The sequence below is a fragment of the Mchenga conophoros genome, linkage group LG2 (assembly GCF_057382185.1).
Source record: "Mchenga conophoros isolate Kocher_MC1m ecotype Shallow Benthic linkage group LG2, M_conophoros_male_GT1.1, whole genome shotgun sequence".
Lineage (NCBI taxonomy): Eukaryota > Metazoa > Chordata > Actinopteri > Cichliformes > Cichlidae > Mchenga > Mchenga conophoros.
Genome location: NC_140527.1, coordinates 30,500,285 through 30,522,632, shown reverse-complemented (window position 1 = coordinate 30,522,632; position 22,348 = coordinate 30,500,285). Strand labels below are relative to the sequence as shown.

The following is a 22,348-nucleotide window of genomic DNA, read 5'->3' as shown; positions in this document are numbered from 1 at the left end:
ACTATGTTATAGTCTTAAATATCTGCATCAGCAAACCTTTACAGACTAACATGGCTAAATGCTGTAATCAGGGTGGAATACTTATCTTTAATCTTCATGTATAATATTGTATATGTATGTATATATATAATAACACCAAAAGTACCCCACTGTGCTTTTGTGACTTTTTTGTCGGTTAAACTGCGCTGTGCAGCAATCAGACACAAACCCCATTCTGTAGCCACACTGCTTTATCACAGGACACACATGAGAAATATGCATGTTTTTTTAAACAAATAACAGAGAAGTGTTTCATAGTGTTTCATCATACCTGCAAACAGTCACACTAGGGGGCATCATTGCCCCATGAACATCCAGTCTATGAAAAAAACATGTTATAATAAATGCCTTTGTTGTCTTATGAAAAGAAAGCCACTTTTATAAAACTGATTGGTTATTTGAGATCATGTTTTTATTAGATTTTATTGTTATGAGATGTTTTGCACTGGTATGTTTTCTCATATTTGTTTATTATAAAACATAGAGCTGACGTAATCACTTACATAAGGTTATAAAAAACTCACACATGCCCTAGCTTCCCACTGCAACAGTCATTAAATCTGTTGCCATTTTACAGTCTTTTAAATATGTAGAAACAATAAAACAAAATAGCTTCACAAAAACAATTCTGAAAATATTGGGATGTTGTGTAAAATGTAAATAAAAACAGAATGCAATGATTTGGCAATATCCGACATTTAAACTGAGACACTTTACAATTTTGTGAAAATGCAACAAGTCCCAAAAAGTTGGGAGAGTGACAACAAAAGGCCGGAAAAATAAGTGGTACCACTAAGAAACAGGTAGAGAAACATGATACAACTGTTTAACTTCATTGGCAACAGTTAAGTAACATGACTGGATATAAAAAGAACATCTTAAAGTGGCAGTTTCTCAGAAGTAAAAATGGGTAGAAGTTCACCACTCTGGAAAAGAACTGTGATTACAAATTGTGGCACAATTTCAGAATATTTTTCCTCAAGGTAAAATACAGAAAGTTTTGAATATCTACTGATCTATACTACATATCATCAAAAGATTCAGAAAATTTGGAGAAATCCCTATGTGCAAGAGACAAGACCCGTGATCTTCACATATCCAATAGTATCGTATTGTTGTCAGCTCTCAGTTTAAAAAGCCTGCATCTCATATGGTATGAAAGTGTATTAGTGCGTATGGAAAAGTACCATCAAACAAGAAAGGTATATACAGTTTTATGGCAACATATGATCCCGTCCAGATGACGTCAGGCCTTGCATATTTCAGCAAGACAATGCTATATCAGACATGAATGGGACAATATTCCTCTCCTAAATGATGAACAGCTGGTCTTCTCGATTTCTAGATCTTAATGGACTGTTAAATATTTAATATATTTCCTGTGCTCTGCTGTGAATAAAACTTATGAGATTTGCAAATCATTGCATTCTGCTTTTATTTACATTTTACACAACTAATCACACATTCGTCACATGAGCAGAAACAGACACAAATGGAGCGTACACAAGTCGTTGCCCTTCCCAGTCAGTGAGCCACAGGGTTTTTTATGACACACGAATGAGTCAGTCTTTCCTAGTGTTATCGCTTTACACCAGGTGGACACAAACACACTCCTTCCTTTCTTCTCCTCCTGCTCAACCCAACTTTCGCTTTTCCTCTGCCATGTCTTTGGTTTCTTTTGGTGACTATGACAAAAACCACTAGCGCTGCCAGCATTGCAGCTGTTATTAGGAGGCACCCCCCAAAAACCAGCATTGCTTTGTTTGTGAACATCCATGCGCATATAGAGCAAGGCTCATGCAGCTCGCTAAACCTGCAGGGCTGCACTGAGTCATTGTTAGGGGATCCGCTGAGAGCAATGATTTCTCTGTACACATTAATGGAGGCTTTGGCTTTGGATTGGTGTTGGGCTGAGGTGAAGAGGCCATACTGCGGTACGTGTCGATCTTGGAGTTTCCACACGTAGAAGCCGTGCAAGTTGACTCCATCAAGATGGTAAGCTGCAAAGAAATAGAAATATAACAACAGAAAAGTAAGATGAATACTTTATCTAAAAAACACGGCTTTTATTGTGTTAGAAAACTACACTGCTTCCATGTGCAAATACAGGTGAGTCATAAAGGGCAGTGCCATAAAGGGCAATATGGCCTTTATGGCACTGTTTGTCCTCGTCCCTCGTTTCTGCTTTTATGGTTTTCATGGTTTCTCAGTATATAAAGCTTTTTATAGTAGGAAGCAATAAGGTCATTAAGCCTGTATCACATGTGGAACTGTATCTCTGTCTCAACATCCTGAACACTGCAGACTCTATTTTGATTCTTGCCAAATATTGTTACACAACACATCCTGGACTGAGGTAGAAAATTGTCTAAAATGTTTGCCCTACCTTTGAGTGCCTCCTGCAGGTAACTCCTTAGGTAGTGTTGCCGGAGTTTATCCTCAACAGGAGCCTGATCGTCAATCCCACTCCCGGTGACAATGATAGGTATAGCTCCATCATACCTCTGGCTAACCCACTTTAGCATCTTACGCAAGCCCCACGGCACAATAGCTTGCCGCAGGCTAGAAGAGGGCCATGTTGGATCAGAAAGAATCAGACAGTCATGATCAGGAGGTGGTTTCTGCTGAAAACTGTCCTGTGTGTGGGAACGCGGGGAGACCAAACGGGTAGTAAAATGGTTTAGTGCGATAAAACTCAAGGCCCCTCTCAGTTCCTCTCTCTCAGTCTCAGTAAAATTAGGAAGAGGAGATCCAGGAAGGCCCATTACTCGAGCTCTCTCTTCTAGATACGTTCTCATTTCTTGTGGGTAGTCCCCCATGTTGTGCTTCTCCTCATGTCTAGTCCCCAACAATGGGTCTAAGAAGCGACCAAGTTCAAACAGAAGGAATCTTTCAGCTGCCACTGTGTGTGACTCCAGGAAGGGGTTAGCAGGTTTGGCCCAGTCAGCATGTAGTGCTAACGATACCAGTCCTTGCTGTTGACTGTAATGTTCCTTCTCATATAACCTCCAGGCTTTTGCATGAGCCAGAAGAAGGTTATGAGCTGCCAGATGCTTGTCTTCCCCACTCGAATAAACGTCTACAAGTCTGTTTGGCTCATTAATAGTGATCCAGTTCTGAACCCAGGGACCCAGCTCCTGGTAACAAAGTGCTGCATATTCCTGAAAAGCGTTCACTGTGCTGTAATTGAGCCAACCACCTGAGGCATGCAGCGGCACAGGTAAACCCAGATTTGGAGATCGGTGTGTTGGGTAATAAATAACCACAAGAGCCTCGAGATCCCGCTTCTTGAGTTCGGTCACGATACAGCGGTAGTATCTTTGTAAAAGTAAAGAGTGTAGACACAGAGAGACTGATTCAGGCAAAGTAAGTGCGTATGAACTCGAAATTGCTCTGTCAATAACCGGGGTGTGACTCAGGTAAAGTTACAGGTATAACATGAATTGTGTTATTTGAATTGTCACTGTGTGTGTGTGCGCATCTTTACCTCAGAGCTTCTGTGTTTACATTAGAGAGGTCTCCTTGGGGTAAAATCAGAGACCAGTTTAGAGCGAAGCGATAGTGAGATGCCCTTGTCGATTCCAGCAGGTTAAGATGATCACGGATAGCCAAATAGTCTGTGCACTGTGCTCGCCTGGTCTGGAGCTTCACCCCTGGGACCTGATGCAACGATCCGTCACCTGTCAAGTTCCAACTGTACAAATGAGGGTCAGTAAACTGTGGGGAGAAAGGGTAGAAGTTGACCTACAAAAACAAAACAAAACAATACAATTAAAATGTGTTCTTTAGGCATCCGGAGCATTATTGAACATCTTCCATAGCTGATAATCATAAAGTCATGTTACCTGTAAAGTGGAGTCTGCAATACCCCAGTGAAAGTTGCAGGGGAAATAGCCTTTCACCTCTTGCGAGGTTTCATCACTTGGGAAGCCATTATCATTAACTATTTCTCTGTAGTACTGAGCGGTGCTCTTGGGGCTCCTAGTTCTGTTTGGTTGGCTGAAGTCCACATAAAAAAGGCCTCGTCTAATACTATACCCATAATTCCACTCAAATCCATCCACTAAAGACCAGGCCATGTATCCAAACACCCGTACACCGTCAAGGTTAATGGCTATGAAAGAAAACAAAGTAATAATAGAGTAAGATAGACAAATGTTTGTGTCTCAATGACTTTATTGTCTAACTCATATTTATTTGTTCTTCCCAGCGTTCTGCTTACCTCGCAAGACTTGGTTGATAAAGCTTTTCATCAGATAGATGCCCACTGTGTCTTCCTTTCCTACAGTGGCTTCAGAGAACCAGCCTCCCTCAGCTACTAAGACACTTGGATTCCCATATTCCAACTTTATCCAGCCCAGGAGTCGTCTTAGGTCTGGAGTCACCGTCTGCCCGTAGCTGATTACACTCTGCCCCAAACGGAGGTTGTTAGGCCCAAAGGATAGGGCGAAAAAGTCAGCTGTCTTCTGCACCCAGAGCTTCTCTTCAGGGGTGAATGCTGGCAGAAGAGCCCCAAGCTTGGTTTTTAAAGAGACTGGGTAGTCCCCATCACCAAAGATGGGACTGGCAAACCAGCCCAGTGCTGCCTCTATTGACTCCTGACAGAGCTCAGCACTTGCATCAATGGCTTTGCCTCTTTGAGGTTCCACCCAGTGGGAGCCCAAAACAATGGACACTTTACCCTTCTGAGTTGTGCGGAAGTTGGCGTTGTAGGCATGCCATGCTTTAGCGTGAGCCTGGAAATAACAGCAGACACATTAGTGTGATGTTTTTAGTTTTGTTGTTTTTTTTCCTGAACATATTCACTGTAAAATAAACTTATTTGACTCAGCAAAATTTACTGTGTCTCTATGAAAAGCACAGGTATACATAACATAGTTAATTCTGGATAAGGAGAGGGAAAATGAGAGATAAGAGAGTAATTATGAAAACAATTACATATAAATGGTTATTTTATTTGAATTTTTTTTGGTTTTGTTTGCTCACTGGGCGCTGCAGGTACACCATCTGTGCTTCTTTGCGTAAACTGAAAGTGATTATTAATGAGGCATGTCTCCCCGACTTCCTGACACACACCATTTTTCTCCAGTAGACAAGTGCTGATGTGGTGGACTTTGACCGCAGTGTCTCTTTAACTGTCGTGTTTATCACAAGCCAATCAATATAAATAAAATTGACGAGTCATCAAGGAGATAAAACAAAAAAACAAAACAAAGCAAGCAGCCAGGTTTTGCACTTGTTTGCACTAGTTTTATACGCCCTGACCAATTTGATTGTATTAAAATGAAATATCAGGGCTTTCTTGCTTCACTGTCCTCTGACCTAAAATCACTCGAGCAATATACAGATTCACTGTCTATCGTAAAATGATAAAGCTGTGAGAGTTCAAAGTTTACACAGTTTGTGTATGTGTGTAACTGGAGATATTCTTCATATCGCTGGCGTTGCAACCAAAACAGATGAGGAACACGAAGAGTAAAAATTACATACTTGTGAGAAATTTGACAAAATCTGCTAGGTCCCCATGTGTAACTGACCTTTATCAGATTGTGTGCCACAGTAAGAGAGGTGGCAGGTCCCCCTTTTTCTCCAGGAGCATGGACTCCTGTCCCGTATCCCTGTACAGCCACCAGGTAGGGATTATGCATTGTGAGCCAATACCTAACACGACTCCCAAAAGTGTGGAAACAAAAAGTAGCATACTCCTCGAAAAGTTCCACCACAGTTTCGTTCTTCCAGCCTCCATAATCCTCTTGCAGCACCTGTGGCAGGTCCCAGTGATGGAGAGTGACGATGGGCTCAATTTTCTTTTCCAGAAGCCTCTCTATGAGGTAGCTGTAATGCTTCACAGAGGCAGTATTGGGCTGACCTCTGGCATTTCCATCAGGAAAGAGTCTGGGCCAGGAGAGAGAAAAAGAGTATGACCTTACACCTAGATACTCCAATGCTTTCACATCTTCTTCCCATCTGTTGTAGCTGTCACTTGCCACATTGGCAGCCTCTCTGTCCAAGCTGCCACTGACAGAGGAGTGGGTGAAACTGTCCCAAATTGAGGCACCTTTCCCATTCTGGTTCCAGGCTCCTTCTGTCTGGAAAGCAGAAGTTCCAGAGCCCCAGAGGAAGCCTAGAGGGAAGGTGTCATGTAGAAAAGATTGCCCTTTGAGTGTGGGATCCGGTTTGGGCTGCTGCCAAATATCCCTGCCCTTCCCAAGAGAGCAGGTTGCCTTGTTCCAAGAATATAAGGAAAACAGGAGAGAAGACAAGAGGAAGTGACATTTGGGCTGGTTCAGCATACTGAAGGTTTCTACCTTGATTCCAAAATCCACCTTAATGAGACAGCTGATGTCAGTCCGTCAGCGCACGTTTGAAAATAATGCATTCCTTTATGACCGATAAGAGATCCATACTGTGGGTGAAGAAGAGGCTGAAGTGATCAAAGCGAGCAGAGTGGAACATTTGAAGCTTCGAGGTTTTGCGCTCTCCATCTGACACCCTGCGTCCCTATCTCTCACTCCCAGTGTACTTCTGCTCCCACTCAACCCCTCCCTACCACATAACGTTCACACATACAAAGGTTGACTCATGTCCTCACATACTTGTTTTACTACCGAGGCCATTCCGGCTCATTAATTTAACCCGTCCTTCAAAAAGCGCTTGATTATTCTTGGATCTCAGCCAAATTAATAAAAATAAATAAATAAAGAGTCATAATTCAACACAGCTAATAAAGATAATAGTGAGCTATCTTTCAAAGGGTGCATAGAGACTGACTCAGAGCTCTCAGGCACATGCTGATTGCTGTAAAGAACATTTGTGTCAATAATTAGCTTGTACTCTGATCTTAGCTTCATAAGAAAGACTTACTGCACATTACAAACACACACACTGTATTTTGTAATCACTTGCATTAGGGGATTTCAGCTTTCTAACAAATCAGCAACGGCACATTTTGACACATTTATTAAATAAGAGATAATCTTACACTGTGACGCTGAAAAAACAGGCTGTTTTCTGTTTTCTTACAGCCAGAAGCTTCTAATCACATCAGTGTTCTTTTAGGATTTGATCAAACTGTGCCAGGTGGGATTAGTGACACTGGCTTATAAGACAATATTTAATTAAGCTCCACTTGCTGTATGCGTAGCAGTCGCTGACCCAAGGCAAGATTAGTACTGCCAGGCTAGAAACACTGCTGGGAAGAAGGTTCATGCATATGTGTGTGTGTGTGTGTGTGTGTCTGTGTGTCTGTATATACACATAGCTTCCCTATCACAATAAAAAGCCATTTTAAAAGAAACCCTTTCTCATCATCCTTCATTAACACAGTGTCTAGAGTAAACAACACAGTGGACCTGAAGCCACTCTGCCTCAAGGCATTAGTGCGATAAGTCAATTGAGTTGGAAAATGTTCATGTACTACCCAGGTGACCTCGGTGTGGTCGCTATGATACAAGAGAGCTACCTCAGAAACACTGTAGTTTAGCCTTCTCATTCATACTTTTCACAACATAGTAGAACAAACTAAAGATACAGTATACTCATGGCATTGCTTAGTAAAGGCCCATTTCATTGATTTTTAGAATATTTTAAAATCAGTTCATGTTTCTCAAACTACAGACCAACGTCTTTTAGGGTGCCAAAACAAAAAACAAAACAAAATCTGAACTATTAGTTTGCTTAAAACAATAACGTAAACTAAATCCAAGGAACTGATTTCATTACTTTCACTAGCTCCGCTTATTTATACATTTTTATCACAGTTTACTTCTATAAAATACACTGTTACATAAAAAGGGAAGTGAAAAGAGGATGTTGAAGTGAGAAAAGCATAAGTAGTCTGGGAATTGCTTTCATTTCTATGCCTGTTTCCGCTCAGCTTCATGTTGTTTTTACTGTAACTTAAAAACTATTAGCAACTACTGCTGGAGCAGTGCTAACGCATGACTTTTGGTCACATTTAATCCAAATTTTATTTGGTGGTATACCTTTCTCGATCAGTCAGTTTTGTCTTACTGATTTCCTTTTTTCCCCATATCCAGAGATTTGGAACCACTGTGACTCTGATGATTTTGTACGTGAGACTTAAAAACGTGACCATCAGACCACAATAAAGGTTAGTGCTCTTTTTTTTATCCGTCTATGAACTAAATGGTGTTTTCCAGAGTGGTTTTTTTATTGTGGTTTTGGATTTTTTATTTTATTTTAATATCTAGATTACATGAGTCAAGAAAAACACTTAATTGAAAGTAATCTAAAATATGACGATGTCAAATGTCTGCTTTTAAAGTTTTGGTGGGATTTATGAATGCATAAATAATCATAAACTCATACCATGATATGAAATGGCAGTATTTTATATTTATGACAGTATTAACATTCCCTTTTTGCTCACACTATATATATATATATATATATATATATATATATATATATATATATATATATATATATATATATAAGATTCCAACAAAACTGACACCAAGAAAACCACGGGAATTAAAGAAAACAGAGCAACAATTCCATGATAAGCACACAGCAAGCCACATTCACAAAGGAAAAACTCACTTCCAGAAAAAACGGTAAACCAAACCAATTAGAATTTAACCAGTTCAAAAAAATTTAAAGTAAGTCTGATCTTAAAGAAAGTAACCAGTGTTGTTCCAGGTAAGTTCCTTTCAAAATGATGTTTTCACATCACTCTGGCCTGTTCCTTAAATTTCTTTCATCTTTCTGCTCAGCCAAATTTCTTTTTAGCCTTGATGCTTTTAATACACGTCTGGCATATTTTTAGTATACTGACTAAAATCAAAAAGTGTTACATAAACTATTTTTTTTTAAACCCATAAAACCCAGTAATATTCTAGCAGCAGAAAAATAGCGCACAATAACTGAAATTTACCGTGTTTACATTTGTCATCATGTAAAAACACAGAAATTGTCTATAATTAAAATACACAAAAAAGTCCATATTTTTTTTTACGTTGTATTACATTAAAATACAGTTCTTTTAGGTGTAAATGGAAATTAAACAATATTAGAAATATACAGAAAATGTTATTGTAATTACATTACAGATCTTATCAAGTGCATACTGATGGATGTGAATATTGAAAGAGTTTAGCTAAATAAAACACTAAATTTACTTTGTGTAATAATTTCATAATACTGCTGTAATGCACTAATACAGAAAACTCCTAACAATTTGTAAAAGTAAATGTAGTGGGTTAGATGTGGTGGATGTTGGTTCAAACATGCTTTCTGTGAATGCAGCATGAACATTAACCTCTCCCTTAGCTGTTAATCAGATGTTGGTTATAAGGAACAACTGTAGTCTACTCCTGAGCTCTGGCAGTTTGCACTAATTTCTGTTCAAGGTGGCAAAGATCACAGCCTGTTAAGTATTGCAGACCGCATTCATTTCCCCTGGCAACTGGTTAATATAGAATAGAATAGAATAGAATAGAATAGAATAGAATAGAATAATCCTTTAATTGTCCCACAAGGGGAAATTTGGTTGTAACAGCAGCCAAAAAGACACATATACAAACAAACAGTACACAGGACACGGAACAGAAACATACACAATTTTTCTTACATTAAGGACAATGGTTACTATAAACAGAGTACTGTACAGTTATTAAATTAAATAAAAATAACTACAGGTAAGAGGCAAACCAGGTTGTAGTGCGAATCGGTTAATTAACTTATTGCAGTTACAGCGCAGATGTAAACATCTATGTTTTTTGGGAGCAGTTCTGATTGTACAGTACAGTTCTGATTGTACAGTACAGTTCTGATTGTACAGTCTGACAGCTGCAGGGAGGAATATAATAATAATAATAATACTATAATAATAATATGTATAACTATTAAAGGGTAAGTAGGATCCTCATGGGTTATCTATCGTAGGGTGGACACTGGATGATTGTTTTCCCTCTCTTGTTACAGGCCTACACACTGCTGCTGTCTTGTTGTAGCCTTGTTGTTGCTTTGCTGTTATTTATGGACTGGCATTGACTGGTTCATTGTTTTATGGTGTTTTCATCTTAACTGTTTGTTATATTGTAATTGTGCTTTTAAAAGGAGTTGTATTTTAGAGTGTGTGCATTTGTTCTTGTCTCCTTATATTTTATTTCCTGAGTTGTTTGCTGTTTTGTATGCCACAACTTCTAGGTTCTTTTTGATTTTGCTTTAGTGGCGGCACAGTCGCTTGTTGTGGGGGCTAGGCACGTGTGGTAAAATTCCCTCAGATGCATGTGAATGTACACACTGGGAAATGGGTATAACGCACCATTTAACAGTTTGGTAATGCCAGCCCTGCAACCTAGTTCTTTTTTTTGCAGCTCTGTGCTTTTAGTTTTTTTTTTCTTAAAAGCTTTGCATGTGGTAGAGGGGATACCAGGGGAGAGGCTATTGCATGAGGGAAGCAGGACAGGACAGGACTGAGCCTTAGGACCTATCTCTTTGTGCAAAAAGGTACAGAATAAATGCTGGCAGCCTTTTAGTGGGACTCGTGCTCACAGTACCGCACTGTGAAAATCATCTGACATTCTCCAAAGAATATCAGAACCAGATTAGCATCCAGTTCTCCTTAAAGATGAGAAAATGTTCTCATTTCAGGGAAGATGGCTGCTGAAAGTGTTCTTCTCTATATCATCTTGTGCTAGGATTTATCTTCAAGAAGCATCATTTGAATTAAATACAAAAAACAAACAAAAAAATAATTTGTAGTTAGTAAGTAAACATTGACTTTAATTATGTAACCCTGGTAAGATTTACAGCAATCAGAAGTACAGGGTTCTTTGAATGCATCGTAGTTCTTGTTTGATAGTTTAATTTCCGGGCTTGCCCTGAAGGCATCATCTGCAGCTCGGTGCGCGTGAAGGTGTGGTGTAGGGGGAAAAGGACGGCAAGGAAAAACTCCATGCTGCCGCGAGCACGGTTTTTCCCAGTTGAAAGAGAGAAAAGAGATTCTATTAACATTTGTGAGAGCGCTGTCGTTAGCGGTGAACCACAGACGGGTACCTACCTCAAAGGAGTCGGAGTGTTTTGAACTTTTTGAACTATTCTGGTGAGTTAGCCTAGCTCACTTAGCACCGCTATCCGATTGTTAAGTGATGACGTGAGGAATCCTACTTCCGGGCCTAAAGTAGTCTGCGTTTAATATGGCTTTTGTGTTGTTAACATGTTTAATGTTATGTATTTTCTTCTATTTAATCTCAAAAAGCTCCTAAAACAGTCAGTGATCACTGTTGACCTCCCTCTGCTTTTATTACCGCTAATCATTTATTTAAGCTCAGTTTTTAAAACCTTACGATGTAACTACAGCTAGGGCTGCTCGATTATGGCAAAAATGATAATCACGATTATTTTCACTGAAATTGAGATCTCGATTATTTGACGATATTTATTTAACCCTTTAAGACCTACCATAGAACCAAGTCCGCCAGAGCTTATATTATATTTTTACATGTTGTAGTGCCATTTGTGGGAGCATTTCAAGTTGCTATACAACTATTATAGCCCATATTTTAATAATATGTATGCATTAAGTCCATAGTAACTACATTAATTGCAAAAAAGTGCAATAAACTACAAAAAAAATTTTTTGTTTTTTTTGCATATATTTCTACTTGGAGAAATTTAAGAGGCTTATCCTTCAAAACTTTAAATACAAAAAAGTTGCAAAAAATAGTTTACAACAGGAAATTTATTTTGAGTGTCTTCATAGTTTTATTTTGGAGATACATCAATTTTTATATACTGCAGGAAAAACGAAAAAACAATCCTATGATGCAAATTTGCAAAGAAAACAGCATCAAAATAAACTATTTCCAGCAGTGCAATTCAAGTTCTAAGCATCCCAGAAACTATTCAGAAAAGTCAAACATGACCAGTATAGGCTTTTAAGGCCTACAAGTAAAAAAACTACAATTTCCGCGAAAATGACGTCACTTCCGGTTTCGGGCAGGAAATGGCGGACATGTGACAGTTCGCGCTGACGTCTGTTTAACTGTGGGAAGTGTTACGAACAGCTGATCGGATCGGCAAAGCCTGTTTCTGGAATATTATGTTTTTGTTCCTGCAAGCGCTTTTTATGCAGTTTTTGCCAAGCTTTATGTGGAAGGAAACCGTGACCGAGGACAAACTGATGGCATCAGATGTAAGTACAACTCCTCCGGTTTCATATGCAAAACAAATTATTGCGCTAGCTTACACGGTCCAGGTTCTACAGGGATTTAAAAATAGTTATGCAAAACGGAGCGTGCTGCTCTGACCGGATCTAAAGGGTTAACAATGACTTTAAAAAATAATATAAAATAGTGTGCAACACCACTGAAGTTTTTTTTACCTCTCTTTTCAACCAACGGCAGTCACTCTCCTCTCCAAATAACTTCTGCTTAGCTTTCCGAGCTTCCCTCGGGTCCTCTTAATCAGCGGTCTCCAACCTTTTTTGCGCCAGGGACGGTTTATGCCTGACAATATTTTCACGGACCGGCCTTTAAGGTGTCGCGGATAAATGAGGGAGGGGCCAATAATCGGCTCAGTCATTTTTAATGATCGTTGAAAGCCCAGATCGTAATCGTGATTAAAATTCGATTAATTGAGCAGCCCTAACTACAGCCCATCCCATGCAGCAGTATATGAATGACTAGGTTCAAGGTTCAAGGTTCTTTATTTGTCACATGCATAGTTATACAAGTATAACACACAGTGAAATGTAGCCTGACACGCTCCTCGACATGTGCAAAAAAATTGGGGGGGGGGTGTAGAGGAAGAACATTATATATATATATATAGTATATAGTATATACATTGGGTGAATGTGCAGTAGTAGCAGCAAGCAGGTGAATTCTGTACATTAATATGAATAGACATCTGACTATTTTACAGGATAGACAATATAAACATATTTAAAATTAAAGGAATTGAAATGTACATTGTGCCTTGGTTTAGTGTCTGGAAGAGTCCTGACTCAGTCAATTATAGATGATGTGAGAGGGCGGGTGTGTGTGTTTAGGGCACGGATGGCTTGGGGATAGAAGCTCCTCTTGAGTCTCTCTGTCCTTGCCCGGAAGATGCGGAACCTTCTACCAGATTGCAGAAGTTGGAACAGTTTGTTGCCAGGATGGGACGGGTCCTTCAGTATCTGCGCTGCTCTAGTCCGGCATCTCCTGGTGTAGGTGTCCTGAAGCGGGGGGAGAGCAATCCTGCAGCAGCGTTCTGCTGTACGGATCACTCTCTGGAGAGCTTTTTGGTCCTTCACACAGCTGTTCCCAAACCACGATGTCATGTTCTGTGTGAGGATGCTCTCCACAGCGCCTGTATAGAAAATCCTGAGGATCTTTGGAGAGACCCTGAACTTCCTCAATTGTCGTAGGTGATACAGGCGCTGCCTAGCCTTTTTGGTCTGGACCTGAATGTGGGCAGCCCATGTCAGGTCTGAGGAGATGTGGACTAACCTCGTATTGTGGATGGATTATCTCAGTTGTTCTCCTGGCTGAAGTTTGGTCATTTTACAGCATCCTGCCATGCGATTACATTTGTTCCTGACCACCGAGAACACTCACGTTAACTTTTATCGAGTGGAAAAAAGGTTAGCTTGTTTATATTATGCTAACATAGCTGTGTCGCTAGCGGTCACGTAGCACATCATTATATACCAGCTAGCCCAACTTCAGTAACCCTACAAACGTCACTGCTGTTTAGTTTTCTGTCTTCATTTATGCTGGAAGTGATAACAGAGCTGTACGTTTTAATTTGTTTCCAAAACCCCGCAGTCAGGACATGCTATATTGTATTTAGATAGAAGCTAGCAAGCTAACTCCCTGCTAACTTCTAACTCCGTTAAATGTCATAAATTCCGTTTTCATGGATGCCTGGATGTTAAACTCAATTGTTACACCTGGTAGAGCAGAACGCTGATCATTTTATTAAAGATGAAAGACTTTAGACAGTTTTTCAACTCTCAGTAATGCCATAGTGATCATTTGATATATGGACCTACAGCGGAGTTTAGACCCAGACACGGCTAGTGACGTCAGACTGAAGAACCGGATTGCAGTTCAATGCACTGAAAAAAATAACTAACCAGTCAGAATAGTAGTAAATGTGTTTAATGATGTTTAAGATGTGTTTTTATAGTATTGTGATGTTGTGACAGTTTTGTTTATTATGAGTGTCTAGTGTTTTTCTTTTCTTGGGCCTGCTAGTTCAGCCGCGGCCAGCTAAGTGGTTATGCGCAGTTCACGTGCAATAGCTGTGCTGTAGCTGTAACTGCGGGTGATGCACAGTAATACCGGTGTATTTACTTTTAAGGTGTCACAAGATGCAAATTTATTTTAATATTTAAAAAGAACCAAGGACATTAGGAACAAGGACATTTAAGGAATGTGGACATCTAACATTCTGCGTATTTGTGTGCAGACTGTTTTTTTTTTTTTTGTTTTTTTTTTGAGGTACAGTTCCATGTGTGCCGAGTGAGGAGCTGGTATCATGAGTCTAAGACACTGTTGCTGTTGTGGAGGCCTTCTGTGTGTCAGGACGCCGACACGTTGATGCCTGCCGTACTAGGAGGGCGGTAGGGAAAAAAACAAAAGGAAGCCCACCTGAGAGATACCTTATCATTTTCTTTTGCTACTTTTTCCCCGCCTGAGATTCAGGTCGTTTTCAGTTCTTAACCCAGGACAGTGGGTAACTGAATAAACTGACACCATAAAGAACTGGACACTCACATGCTATTTTCTTTTCTTTTTCCTTTTCTTTGGGGTGTTGAAATATTGTTTCTTGTCTTACATCTATTTTGATTGTTTCAATTATTTTTGTGATGCATTTGAGATAGTTACTGCATTTGAAGTTATCCCTACATTGAGGATGAGTAAAGGGAACTGATCCAAAGGAAATATATATAAAGCAAACTTTGTTTCATAAACCTGTGGTTGTGCGTGTTATGTGGGTTGGAAGTCTTATTGCTCTTACAGAGTTGCTACTCCCAATCTCCTTCCCAAACCTAGATTCGGATATTGTAGACATTGCACTTGGGTGAGCAGTATAGATCATCTCTTTATAGATAGAGGGACACACGTCCAGGTTACAATTACATTGATACTGACATTAATATATATTTTTTTGATATATCACCAAGCAAATCATTGAGAGTTTGCAAAGTTTTTGTAGAGTTATTCTTGCACTAGAGTAGTGTGTATGTAAAGAGTTTAGGTTAAGTGGAAAGTCTAAATTAATTATATTGAGTAACAGCGTGAGCAGCATTTGCATATGCATGTGTGATCTGTCATGAAGGATCGAGTGAGAGGCATAGAAATGCAGTACTTCAAATGAAAGTGAAACCTACAATTTAATTAGAATGTATGCAGAATATCCACGGGGAAAAAATAAAAACATCTGGAGAACAGGGAGCACATGAGTGGAGGTTAAAGAATGACCTGAACATGAACAAAGGAAATGATACAAAGGAAGCAAAACTAAATGCAAGACACAGGAGAGAAATGACTACCCCCCAAAAAACAAAAACAAAAAACTGGAAGAGAGAATCATTTGAAACAGGAATACACAGAGATTATAACAATACGTAATAATAATGATAACAATTAACACCAAAGGACCTCATGGAGAGTGAAAAACACTGAGGGAAGAACCTGAAGTCTATTATCAAGACGACATTAACTACAGTACTTGTCATATTTATCTGTAAAGTAACCCTGCATCATTCATCAGTCAGTTTTGTGTAATTTTATACTAAATGAATCAAAATTTGGATGTAGTTCTAGAATTAAATTAGAATTTAGCTGTAATATTTTTTAAATAAACATAGCTTATAAGTGATCAGTATCATAGCTTATCTCTCCTCCTCTCACACACTGAGCACCGACTCCCCACAGTTTCTTTTTCTTCAAAAACAGTTTCCCCACTGTGCAATACCAAATTCTATGTGCAATAACACTATTTATTACATATTACTTTTTAAAACTGGCTTGTATATTTGTATATAGTGCTGCAGAACTGTGCCACCACCCCACCCCACCCCCCACCAAGTGAGTAGGAGATGCTCTGTATCTCATTGTACAAATGTATAGAGACAATAAAGGCATTCTGTTCTATTCTATTCTCTTCTATAAATCATGTTAAGCTTGCAACTGTATTTTTACACTCTTTTTATGTGTAAAAATGAATACATTTTCTGTAAATGCATGTAAAAAAACATGTTTATTCATAAGTACACTTCTCTATTTATTTTTTATTAAATCAGATATGTTAATGCAGAGAATATTTCTTGTAATTTTACTGATATTTCATGTGTTTAAAATGACAGGAAAATGCTGTAAAATTTATATGAAAATTCTGAAATTACAGATTTTTCTAACAGTGCAAGTCTGACTTCAAATTAAAATGTTTTAATTTGAGACGTAACAATTATTTCTAACACTCTACTGAAGTTTCAGTTTCCAATTTTTGCATTATTCAGTTGATAAAAACCTAATTTGTACATTTATCAATTTGTCTACCCTAATTAAAAACTTAAACTGTTTAATTAAGGCATTGCACACTGAATCCTTTAAAATGATTACATCAAATCCACACCTCTCTACAGCAATTACTAAGCATTATAACCACCACAAAGAATTTATTGTAGGACTTTTGAACATTTCTTTTTGATGTATCCAACACTCTGACAACTGATGGTAAAAATAAATAATATTATGAAAGCTAATACCTATATCTTTTATTTAGGCAGCAATGAGGGTCACAGCAGCCGTACTCTGGACAGCAGCCGTGTTGGTGGGACTTCAGAAGAGCACTTCATCACCTGACAACTTTGTAGACCGATCATCCCAAAACCTCTCCTCTGTCCCAACTGACCTGCCACAGACGACTGAGTTTTTAGACCTCTCTCGCAACTACATACGTCAGCTTCACAATGGAGACTTTCAAAAAACCACTCACCTCAGGTTCCTGAATGTGTCATGGAATAATTTGGAGGAGATCGATCCACAGACTTTTCTTAACACGCCTCTCCTGGAACATCTGGACCTGTCGCACAACAATCTCAAGAATCTCTCAAGTCAACAATACCTGCTACACACAGTGAACCTCCTGGTGCTAAACTTGGCCTTTAACAGATTTCTTACCATGACATTGGGGAGTGAGTTCAGCTCTCTTGTAAAACTGGAAAGATTAACAGTTGGAGCAAAAAACATCAGCGTGGGTGACTTCAAGAACATTGCTAAAGTGAAACTACGTACATTGACGTTATTACTAGAGGATGGACTTTATTATGAAGCAGGCAGCCTGGAGGATGTTCATGCTCAAAGGCTGCAGATAGCCTTTGGACATAATCAAAAAATTGACCGTAATCTGACTGCTGATGCTCTGTCTCTGTTTGCTGAAGTGGAGATGATGAATATGATAAATGGCTACAAAGACCTAAGTAAGCAGCTAAGAGAGACGGTGAAAATCCACACAACGAGTTTTTATCTCACCAACATAACAATTAAATGGCACGACTTAACTGAATATGTAAATGTGGCTCTAAATACAACTTTGAAACATCTTGATGCCTCTGATGTGCACATAATGCAGCCTCCTCGAGTTGAAACAGAAGTGATCAAAACATCACAGGTGATTTCTTTCACAGCCAGCCAGGCAGTGGTAACAAGTTTCTTCTTCTCACAGGAGGCTTTATACAACTTTTTCATCAGCATGCCAGTGGAGAGTGTTGCGATTACTGACACGCCAATAATACACATGACCTGTCCCAAGTCACAGAGTCCAATACGCCAGCTGGATTTTTCTAATTGTGCTATGTCTGATTCCATCTTCTCAAGTGTGGTGGATGATAAATTTGTAGAATGTCAGAACCTGCGTAACCTGAAGAACTTGACTCTGATAGGCAACAGTCTTAAAAAACTTGAGATACTGAGCCAACGTTTTCAATATATGTCGTCCCTGCAACATCTGGACCTCAGCGTCAACTCCATAGGGTATGACCAGTCATCACAGTGCATCTGGCCAGCAAGCATCACCAATATAAATCTGTCTTCTAATAGTTTGACTGAGTCAGTTTTTCAATGTCTACCAAATGGGACACAGATACTGGACCTCCAGAACAACCAGATTTCGGTGGTTCCGCAATCCATCTTTAAACTGAGAAACCTTTCAACTCTGAATCTAAATGCTAACCGGCTGCGGGACCTGCCAGGTTGTGGCACTTTCCCCACACTCCACAAGCTTCTGCTCAGGTCAAATTCTCTCCATGCCCCATCTGTGAACATATTGGAAAGCTGTCCCGAACTGCATATCCTAGATGTCAGTTTTAACCCCTTCACCTGTACCTGCACTCTCAGAGGTTTCATAAAGCTCGCTATCAATTCTGAAAAGAGCAACAGCCAATCAGGAATTAAGCTGCTGAACTGGCCACAGGGCTATTACTGCACATACCCCGAGGACGTTAGAAACTCAACTTTAAGAGACATCTCGATCCCAGAGGTCTCCTGCAGCATTGGCCTTCTAGTGGTTGCAATTTTGGTTCCAGCAGGGACACTGATTATTTCCATTGTGATTCTGTGTCACTGTTTGGATGTTCCCTGGTACACGGGCATGATCTGGCAGTGGACAAGAGCCAAACATCGTGCAAGACTGCAACAAGCTCGGCCCGAGGATCTGGTGGGTCTGGAGTTCCACGCGTTTGTGTCTTATAGCCAGCACGATGTTGACTGGGTGCGCAATTCCCTTCTTCCCAACCTCGAAGGCCCCGCAGGAGGGCTTAGAATCTGTCATCACGAGAAACATTTTGTGCCGGGAAAGACGATCATTGAGAACATCATCAGCTGTGTGGAGAAATGCAGGCGCTCTGTGTTTGTCCTCTCTGCTCACTTTGTCAAGAGCGAGTGGTGTCATTACGAGCTCTACTTCGCCACCCACCAACGTCTCACTCTGGGCTCAGACAGCATTGTGCTGGTACTGCTTGAGCCTCTGCCTCAATACCTAATCCCATCCAAGTACTACCAGCTGAAGTCCATGATGAACCGCCACACATATCTGGAGTGGCCTCAAGACAGGGCAAAACAAAGGTTATTCTGGGCTAACCTCAGAGCTGCCCTACAGACTGACTTGCCCAATGCTCCAGTCACACAAGTACAGGAGCATTGGGCAGAGGAAAGACTTGAAGAGAGACAGGGGTTAATAGGGTAAAAAGAGGCATCAAAAGCATTTGGATACACTGGAAATACATCGTAGCTACCCTGAATCTTTAAAGACATGGTCACCTAATACCCTATCTATTCCATCTATTCCTCTTATCCAATTCAGGTTTACCCTATATCCCAGCTGAAATAGGGTGAGATGCTGGGTACAAGTCACTAGCCTGTCACAGGACTAACACATAGAGATAGACAATCATTCATACTCATAAACACAATTTCGATTCACCATTTAACACCAATAACTGCTTGACTTTGGACTGTGAGAGGAAGCTGGAATACCCAGAGAGAACCTATGCAGACACAGGTAGAAAAAGTAAGCACCACACAGGAAGGCCCCAGTTAGATGGTTGATTTGAACCCAGAACCTTTCTGTGAGGCAACAGTGTTCACCACCATGCCACTCTTCTAGGTAGCATGAATTAAAAGAAGAAATAATAATATAAAAAATATAAAAAATTATAGTTTTTTTTTCTAGTCAATGAAGCTCTGACATGATATACATAAATTATGAAATGTTGATTGATTGATTTACTATTTTATTAGCATTCTATAAGTTATTTAAGTTAAAAACAGGCGATTCACAAAAATTGCGGAAAAATCTTCACCTGTAAACTGTAAATTGCGAATTTAACAACTATGTAGAACACAAGGGGAAATTACTTTACAAGGATATCCCTGACAAGTTGTCTGCCAATTGGAAAGCTGGTGGTTCGATGCTTGGCTGTCAAATTGTGCTTGTTTGGATTCAATAAATCATTGCCAATAAATCATGCCAAAGTATCATTCTGCAAGATACTGAACTGCAATGCATTCACTGGAGTGTGAGTGAATGTTAGATTATATGGATGCCTGCATGTGTTGTACTAAGTGCTTTGAGTGCTCAAGCAGAGTAGAAAATTGCTACATTAAAAACAGTTCGTTTAAATACTGGTACGTTGTAACTGATATCATTTTTTAAATAATGCACTCAGTATATTATTCTCTAGAATGTTCTTTATTAGTAAATATATGTTACACAATGAGAAGGAATTCAGCCGGGTCTAATGAGGTTAGGACATAAGTTGAGTCTGTATATATTGTATATGTTGATAAAATCATCTGTTGATTTGTGCTAATTTGGATTCAACAAATCAGTATCGACATTGCCAAAGATAAACATTATTTTTGTGGGTGTTTTTGGTAAAATTTTATTCCAGGTCTTTCTTCCAACTATTAAATGCAACTATACTAGAGCCTGTTGTTCTACAAATTACAATAACCTTTTTCTTTTTTCATATAAAAATTTCAGTTGTGACACATTTCAAATGATATAGCTATTGTATTAAAATATGTGCAAAGTGACTGGGGTAATGTTTGATGTTGTGAAAGTTGGCCTACAGGCTTCTGTTGTTATTAAAGTGTAAAACTGTGAAGTATTGAAAATTTATCTTGTGTGATGGTGCTATTAAACTGGTCGTCCAGGGAGTAATAAAAACAGATTTTAATGTTGAAGAAAGAGTTATTATCAGGGTCAGTGTCATTTTGCAGTTCCTGCTGTGCAGTGAATTTGAAACTAATCAGTTCCAGACCATGTGTGTGAAATATCAGCTGCCATGGAAGAGTCATGAAGAATCATGCATCTTCTGACAAAAAAAACCCCCTCAAGTTGAATGAGAAACTTTTGTTGTCAAAAATGGTAAGATAGCATGGTCATCATGATATATTAACCAGGGCAGGATGGCAGCACAAAGATGCAACAAAAATGACTCTTTTCTGGTACCAAGGTAAGTTGTTGAGGATATCCTTAACTTTTCAGTTGCTCAACGCTACTGTCAATTGCTGCTGGCCAGCGTCATTGAAACTTTCTTTGAAGTTCACATTAGACTTTAACACTTGAATGAATGAATAAACTCTAGTAGAATGTTAAAATGTAATCAGTTGGTTTACATTTGACACAATTCAAATATTAGAAATATTATAAAATAAGCGAATGCTTACCTAATGTATTCACAGAAGAGCTCACTGGGGTGCAGTAATGTCAACTAATACAGGATTGCCTCACTTGGAATAGTCCAAGTGATATCAACTTTGATTTCCCTGTCAATTGTAAAGCCACGACTTTATAATTTTCTGTTCAACTATAAATCCACCTCATTTCAATGTAATTTCCTGGTCAACCATAGATCAATGAATGTTTAATAATGGATGGATGGAATTCACCACTTTGAGAGGGATGTGATGGAACAGTCCAAGTGATAGTATTAAATTCCCGGTCAACTTTAAGAGCGAGTGGTGTCAGTCCACTTTGGCGTGACTAGCTGCCAGCAGAGCCTGCAGGCTCATCACCACAACCCCCTGTGGCTCCTGCACCATGGCTGCTGGGTGACCCCACGTCTGGGGCTCTCCTAAGCTCTCCTGTACATTGGTACAGAGTGGACCAATCCCCAAGCCCAGAGGCCTGAGGTTCGAAGGCCCCCCACCTCCCGGAAGGGGCCCAACTGGGCCATGCCACGCTAGGTAGCCACCGGGAGTGAGCCGGTACATACCTGAGCGCCCGGCCCCAGACACCCAGAACCACCAATGCACCAATGTCTGAGGGCATCAGCCAACGACAGATAGTGTGGTGGGGGAGATAGGCCCCCACACCTGGGAGGGCCTGAGATGTTCCCAGAGAGGTGGAGTCTAAGACTTGACCTGACATATAGACACAGACAAACAGGCACACACAGACACAAGTGTACATTCCCACTCTCATGCGCACATATACAAATACTTGTCACTCGCCAAACGTGGAGACAAACATAAATGGACACTGTACACACACTCACAATCCCTAAACATACTCTATACCCTAGGTCCAGGCACCTTCACCCTCAGAGAGGTGATGGTACCTAGACCCAGGAGATGATACCCTGTTCCCTGGGGTGGAGACAAGCAGGCCGCCCCCGCCCCCAGCAGCAGGGAGGCCCCACATCCAGACCCCAATCAGATGGCCAATTCCTCCGTACACCCCCTTCCCCGATGGTAAACAGAGAACGGGGTGTGAATAGAATAGAATAAACCTTTATTATCCCACGGATGAGAAATTTCGGTGTTACAGAACTCTTACA

At 39.9% G+C, this 22,348-nt stretch overlaps 2 protein-coding genes across 4 annotated transcripts; one reads left to right on the top strand and one right to left on the bottom strand.

Moving 5' to 3' along the window:
* Positions 1 to 289: 289 nt before the first annotated feature.
* On the bottom strand, positions 290 to 6,535 carry klb (klotho beta). Its single transcript, XM_085293709.1, has 6 exons — positions 5,577 to 6,535; positions 4,262 to 4,775; positions 3,885 to 4,153; positions 3,527 to 3,783; positions 2,426 to 3,357; positions 290 to 2,039 (listed from the first exon to the last, which is right to left on the bottom strand). The coding sequence occupies exons 1-6, from the start codon at positions 6,330 to 6,332 to the stop codon at positions 1,618 to 1,620; spliced, it is 3,150 nt and encodes a 1,049-aa protein (XP_085149835.1). The 5' UTR covers positions 6,333 to 6,535; the 3' UTR covers positions 290 to 1,617.
* Positions 6,536 to 7,915: 1,380 nt separating this feature from the next.
* Positions 7,916 to 20,718, top strand: LOC146582277 (toll-like receptor 1). 3 transcript variants are annotated; one of them, XM_085293722.1, is made up of 2 exons: positions 7,916 to 8,152; positions 16,789 to 20,718. In XM_085293722.1, the coding sequence occupies exon 2, from the start codon at positions 16,795 to 16,797 to the stop codon at positions 19,246 to 19,248; it is 2,454 nt and encodes an 817-aa protein (XP_085149848.1). In that variant the 5' UTR covers positions 7,916 to 8,152; positions 16,789 to 16,794; the 3' UTR covers positions 19,249 to 20,718. The 3 variants fall into 3 exon arrangements, with proteins under 3 accessions (XP_085149848.1, XP_085149857.1, XP_085149866.1); XM_085293731.1 differs by lacking the exon at positions 7,916 to 8,152 and adding an exon at positions 10,941 to 11,110; XM_085293740.1 differs by lacking the exon at positions 7,916 to 8,152 and adding an exon at positions 11,195 to 12,206 and having other exon boundaries at positions 16,793 to 20,718.
* The last annotated feature ends 1,630 nt before the right edge of the window (positions 20,719 to 22,348 follow it).

Excerpts from the sequence above, each read along its gene's own strand:
- klb (XM_085293709.1), bottom strand. The coding sequence starts at position 6,332 with ATGCTGAACCAGCCCAAATGTCACTTCCTCTTGTCTTCTCTCCTGTTT. Across the intron at positions 4,776-5,576 it reads TGGCACACAATCTGATAAAG|GCTCACGCTAAAGCATGGCA; the intron begins GTCAGTTACACA and ends TGTTATTTCCAG. Across the intron at positions 2,040-2,425 it reads CCTGCAGGAGGCACTCAAAG|CTTACCATCTTGATGGAGTC; the intron begins GTAGGGCAAACA and ends ATTTCTTTGCAG.
- LOC146582277 (XM_085293740.1), top strand. The coding sequence starts at position 12,110 with ATGTTTTTGTTCCTGCAAGCGCTTTTTATGCAGTTTTTGCCAAGCTTT. Across the intron at positions 12,207-16,792 it reads ACTGATGGCATCAGATGTAA|CAATGAGGGTCACAGCAGCC; the intron begins GTACAACTCCTC and ends TTATTTAGGCAG.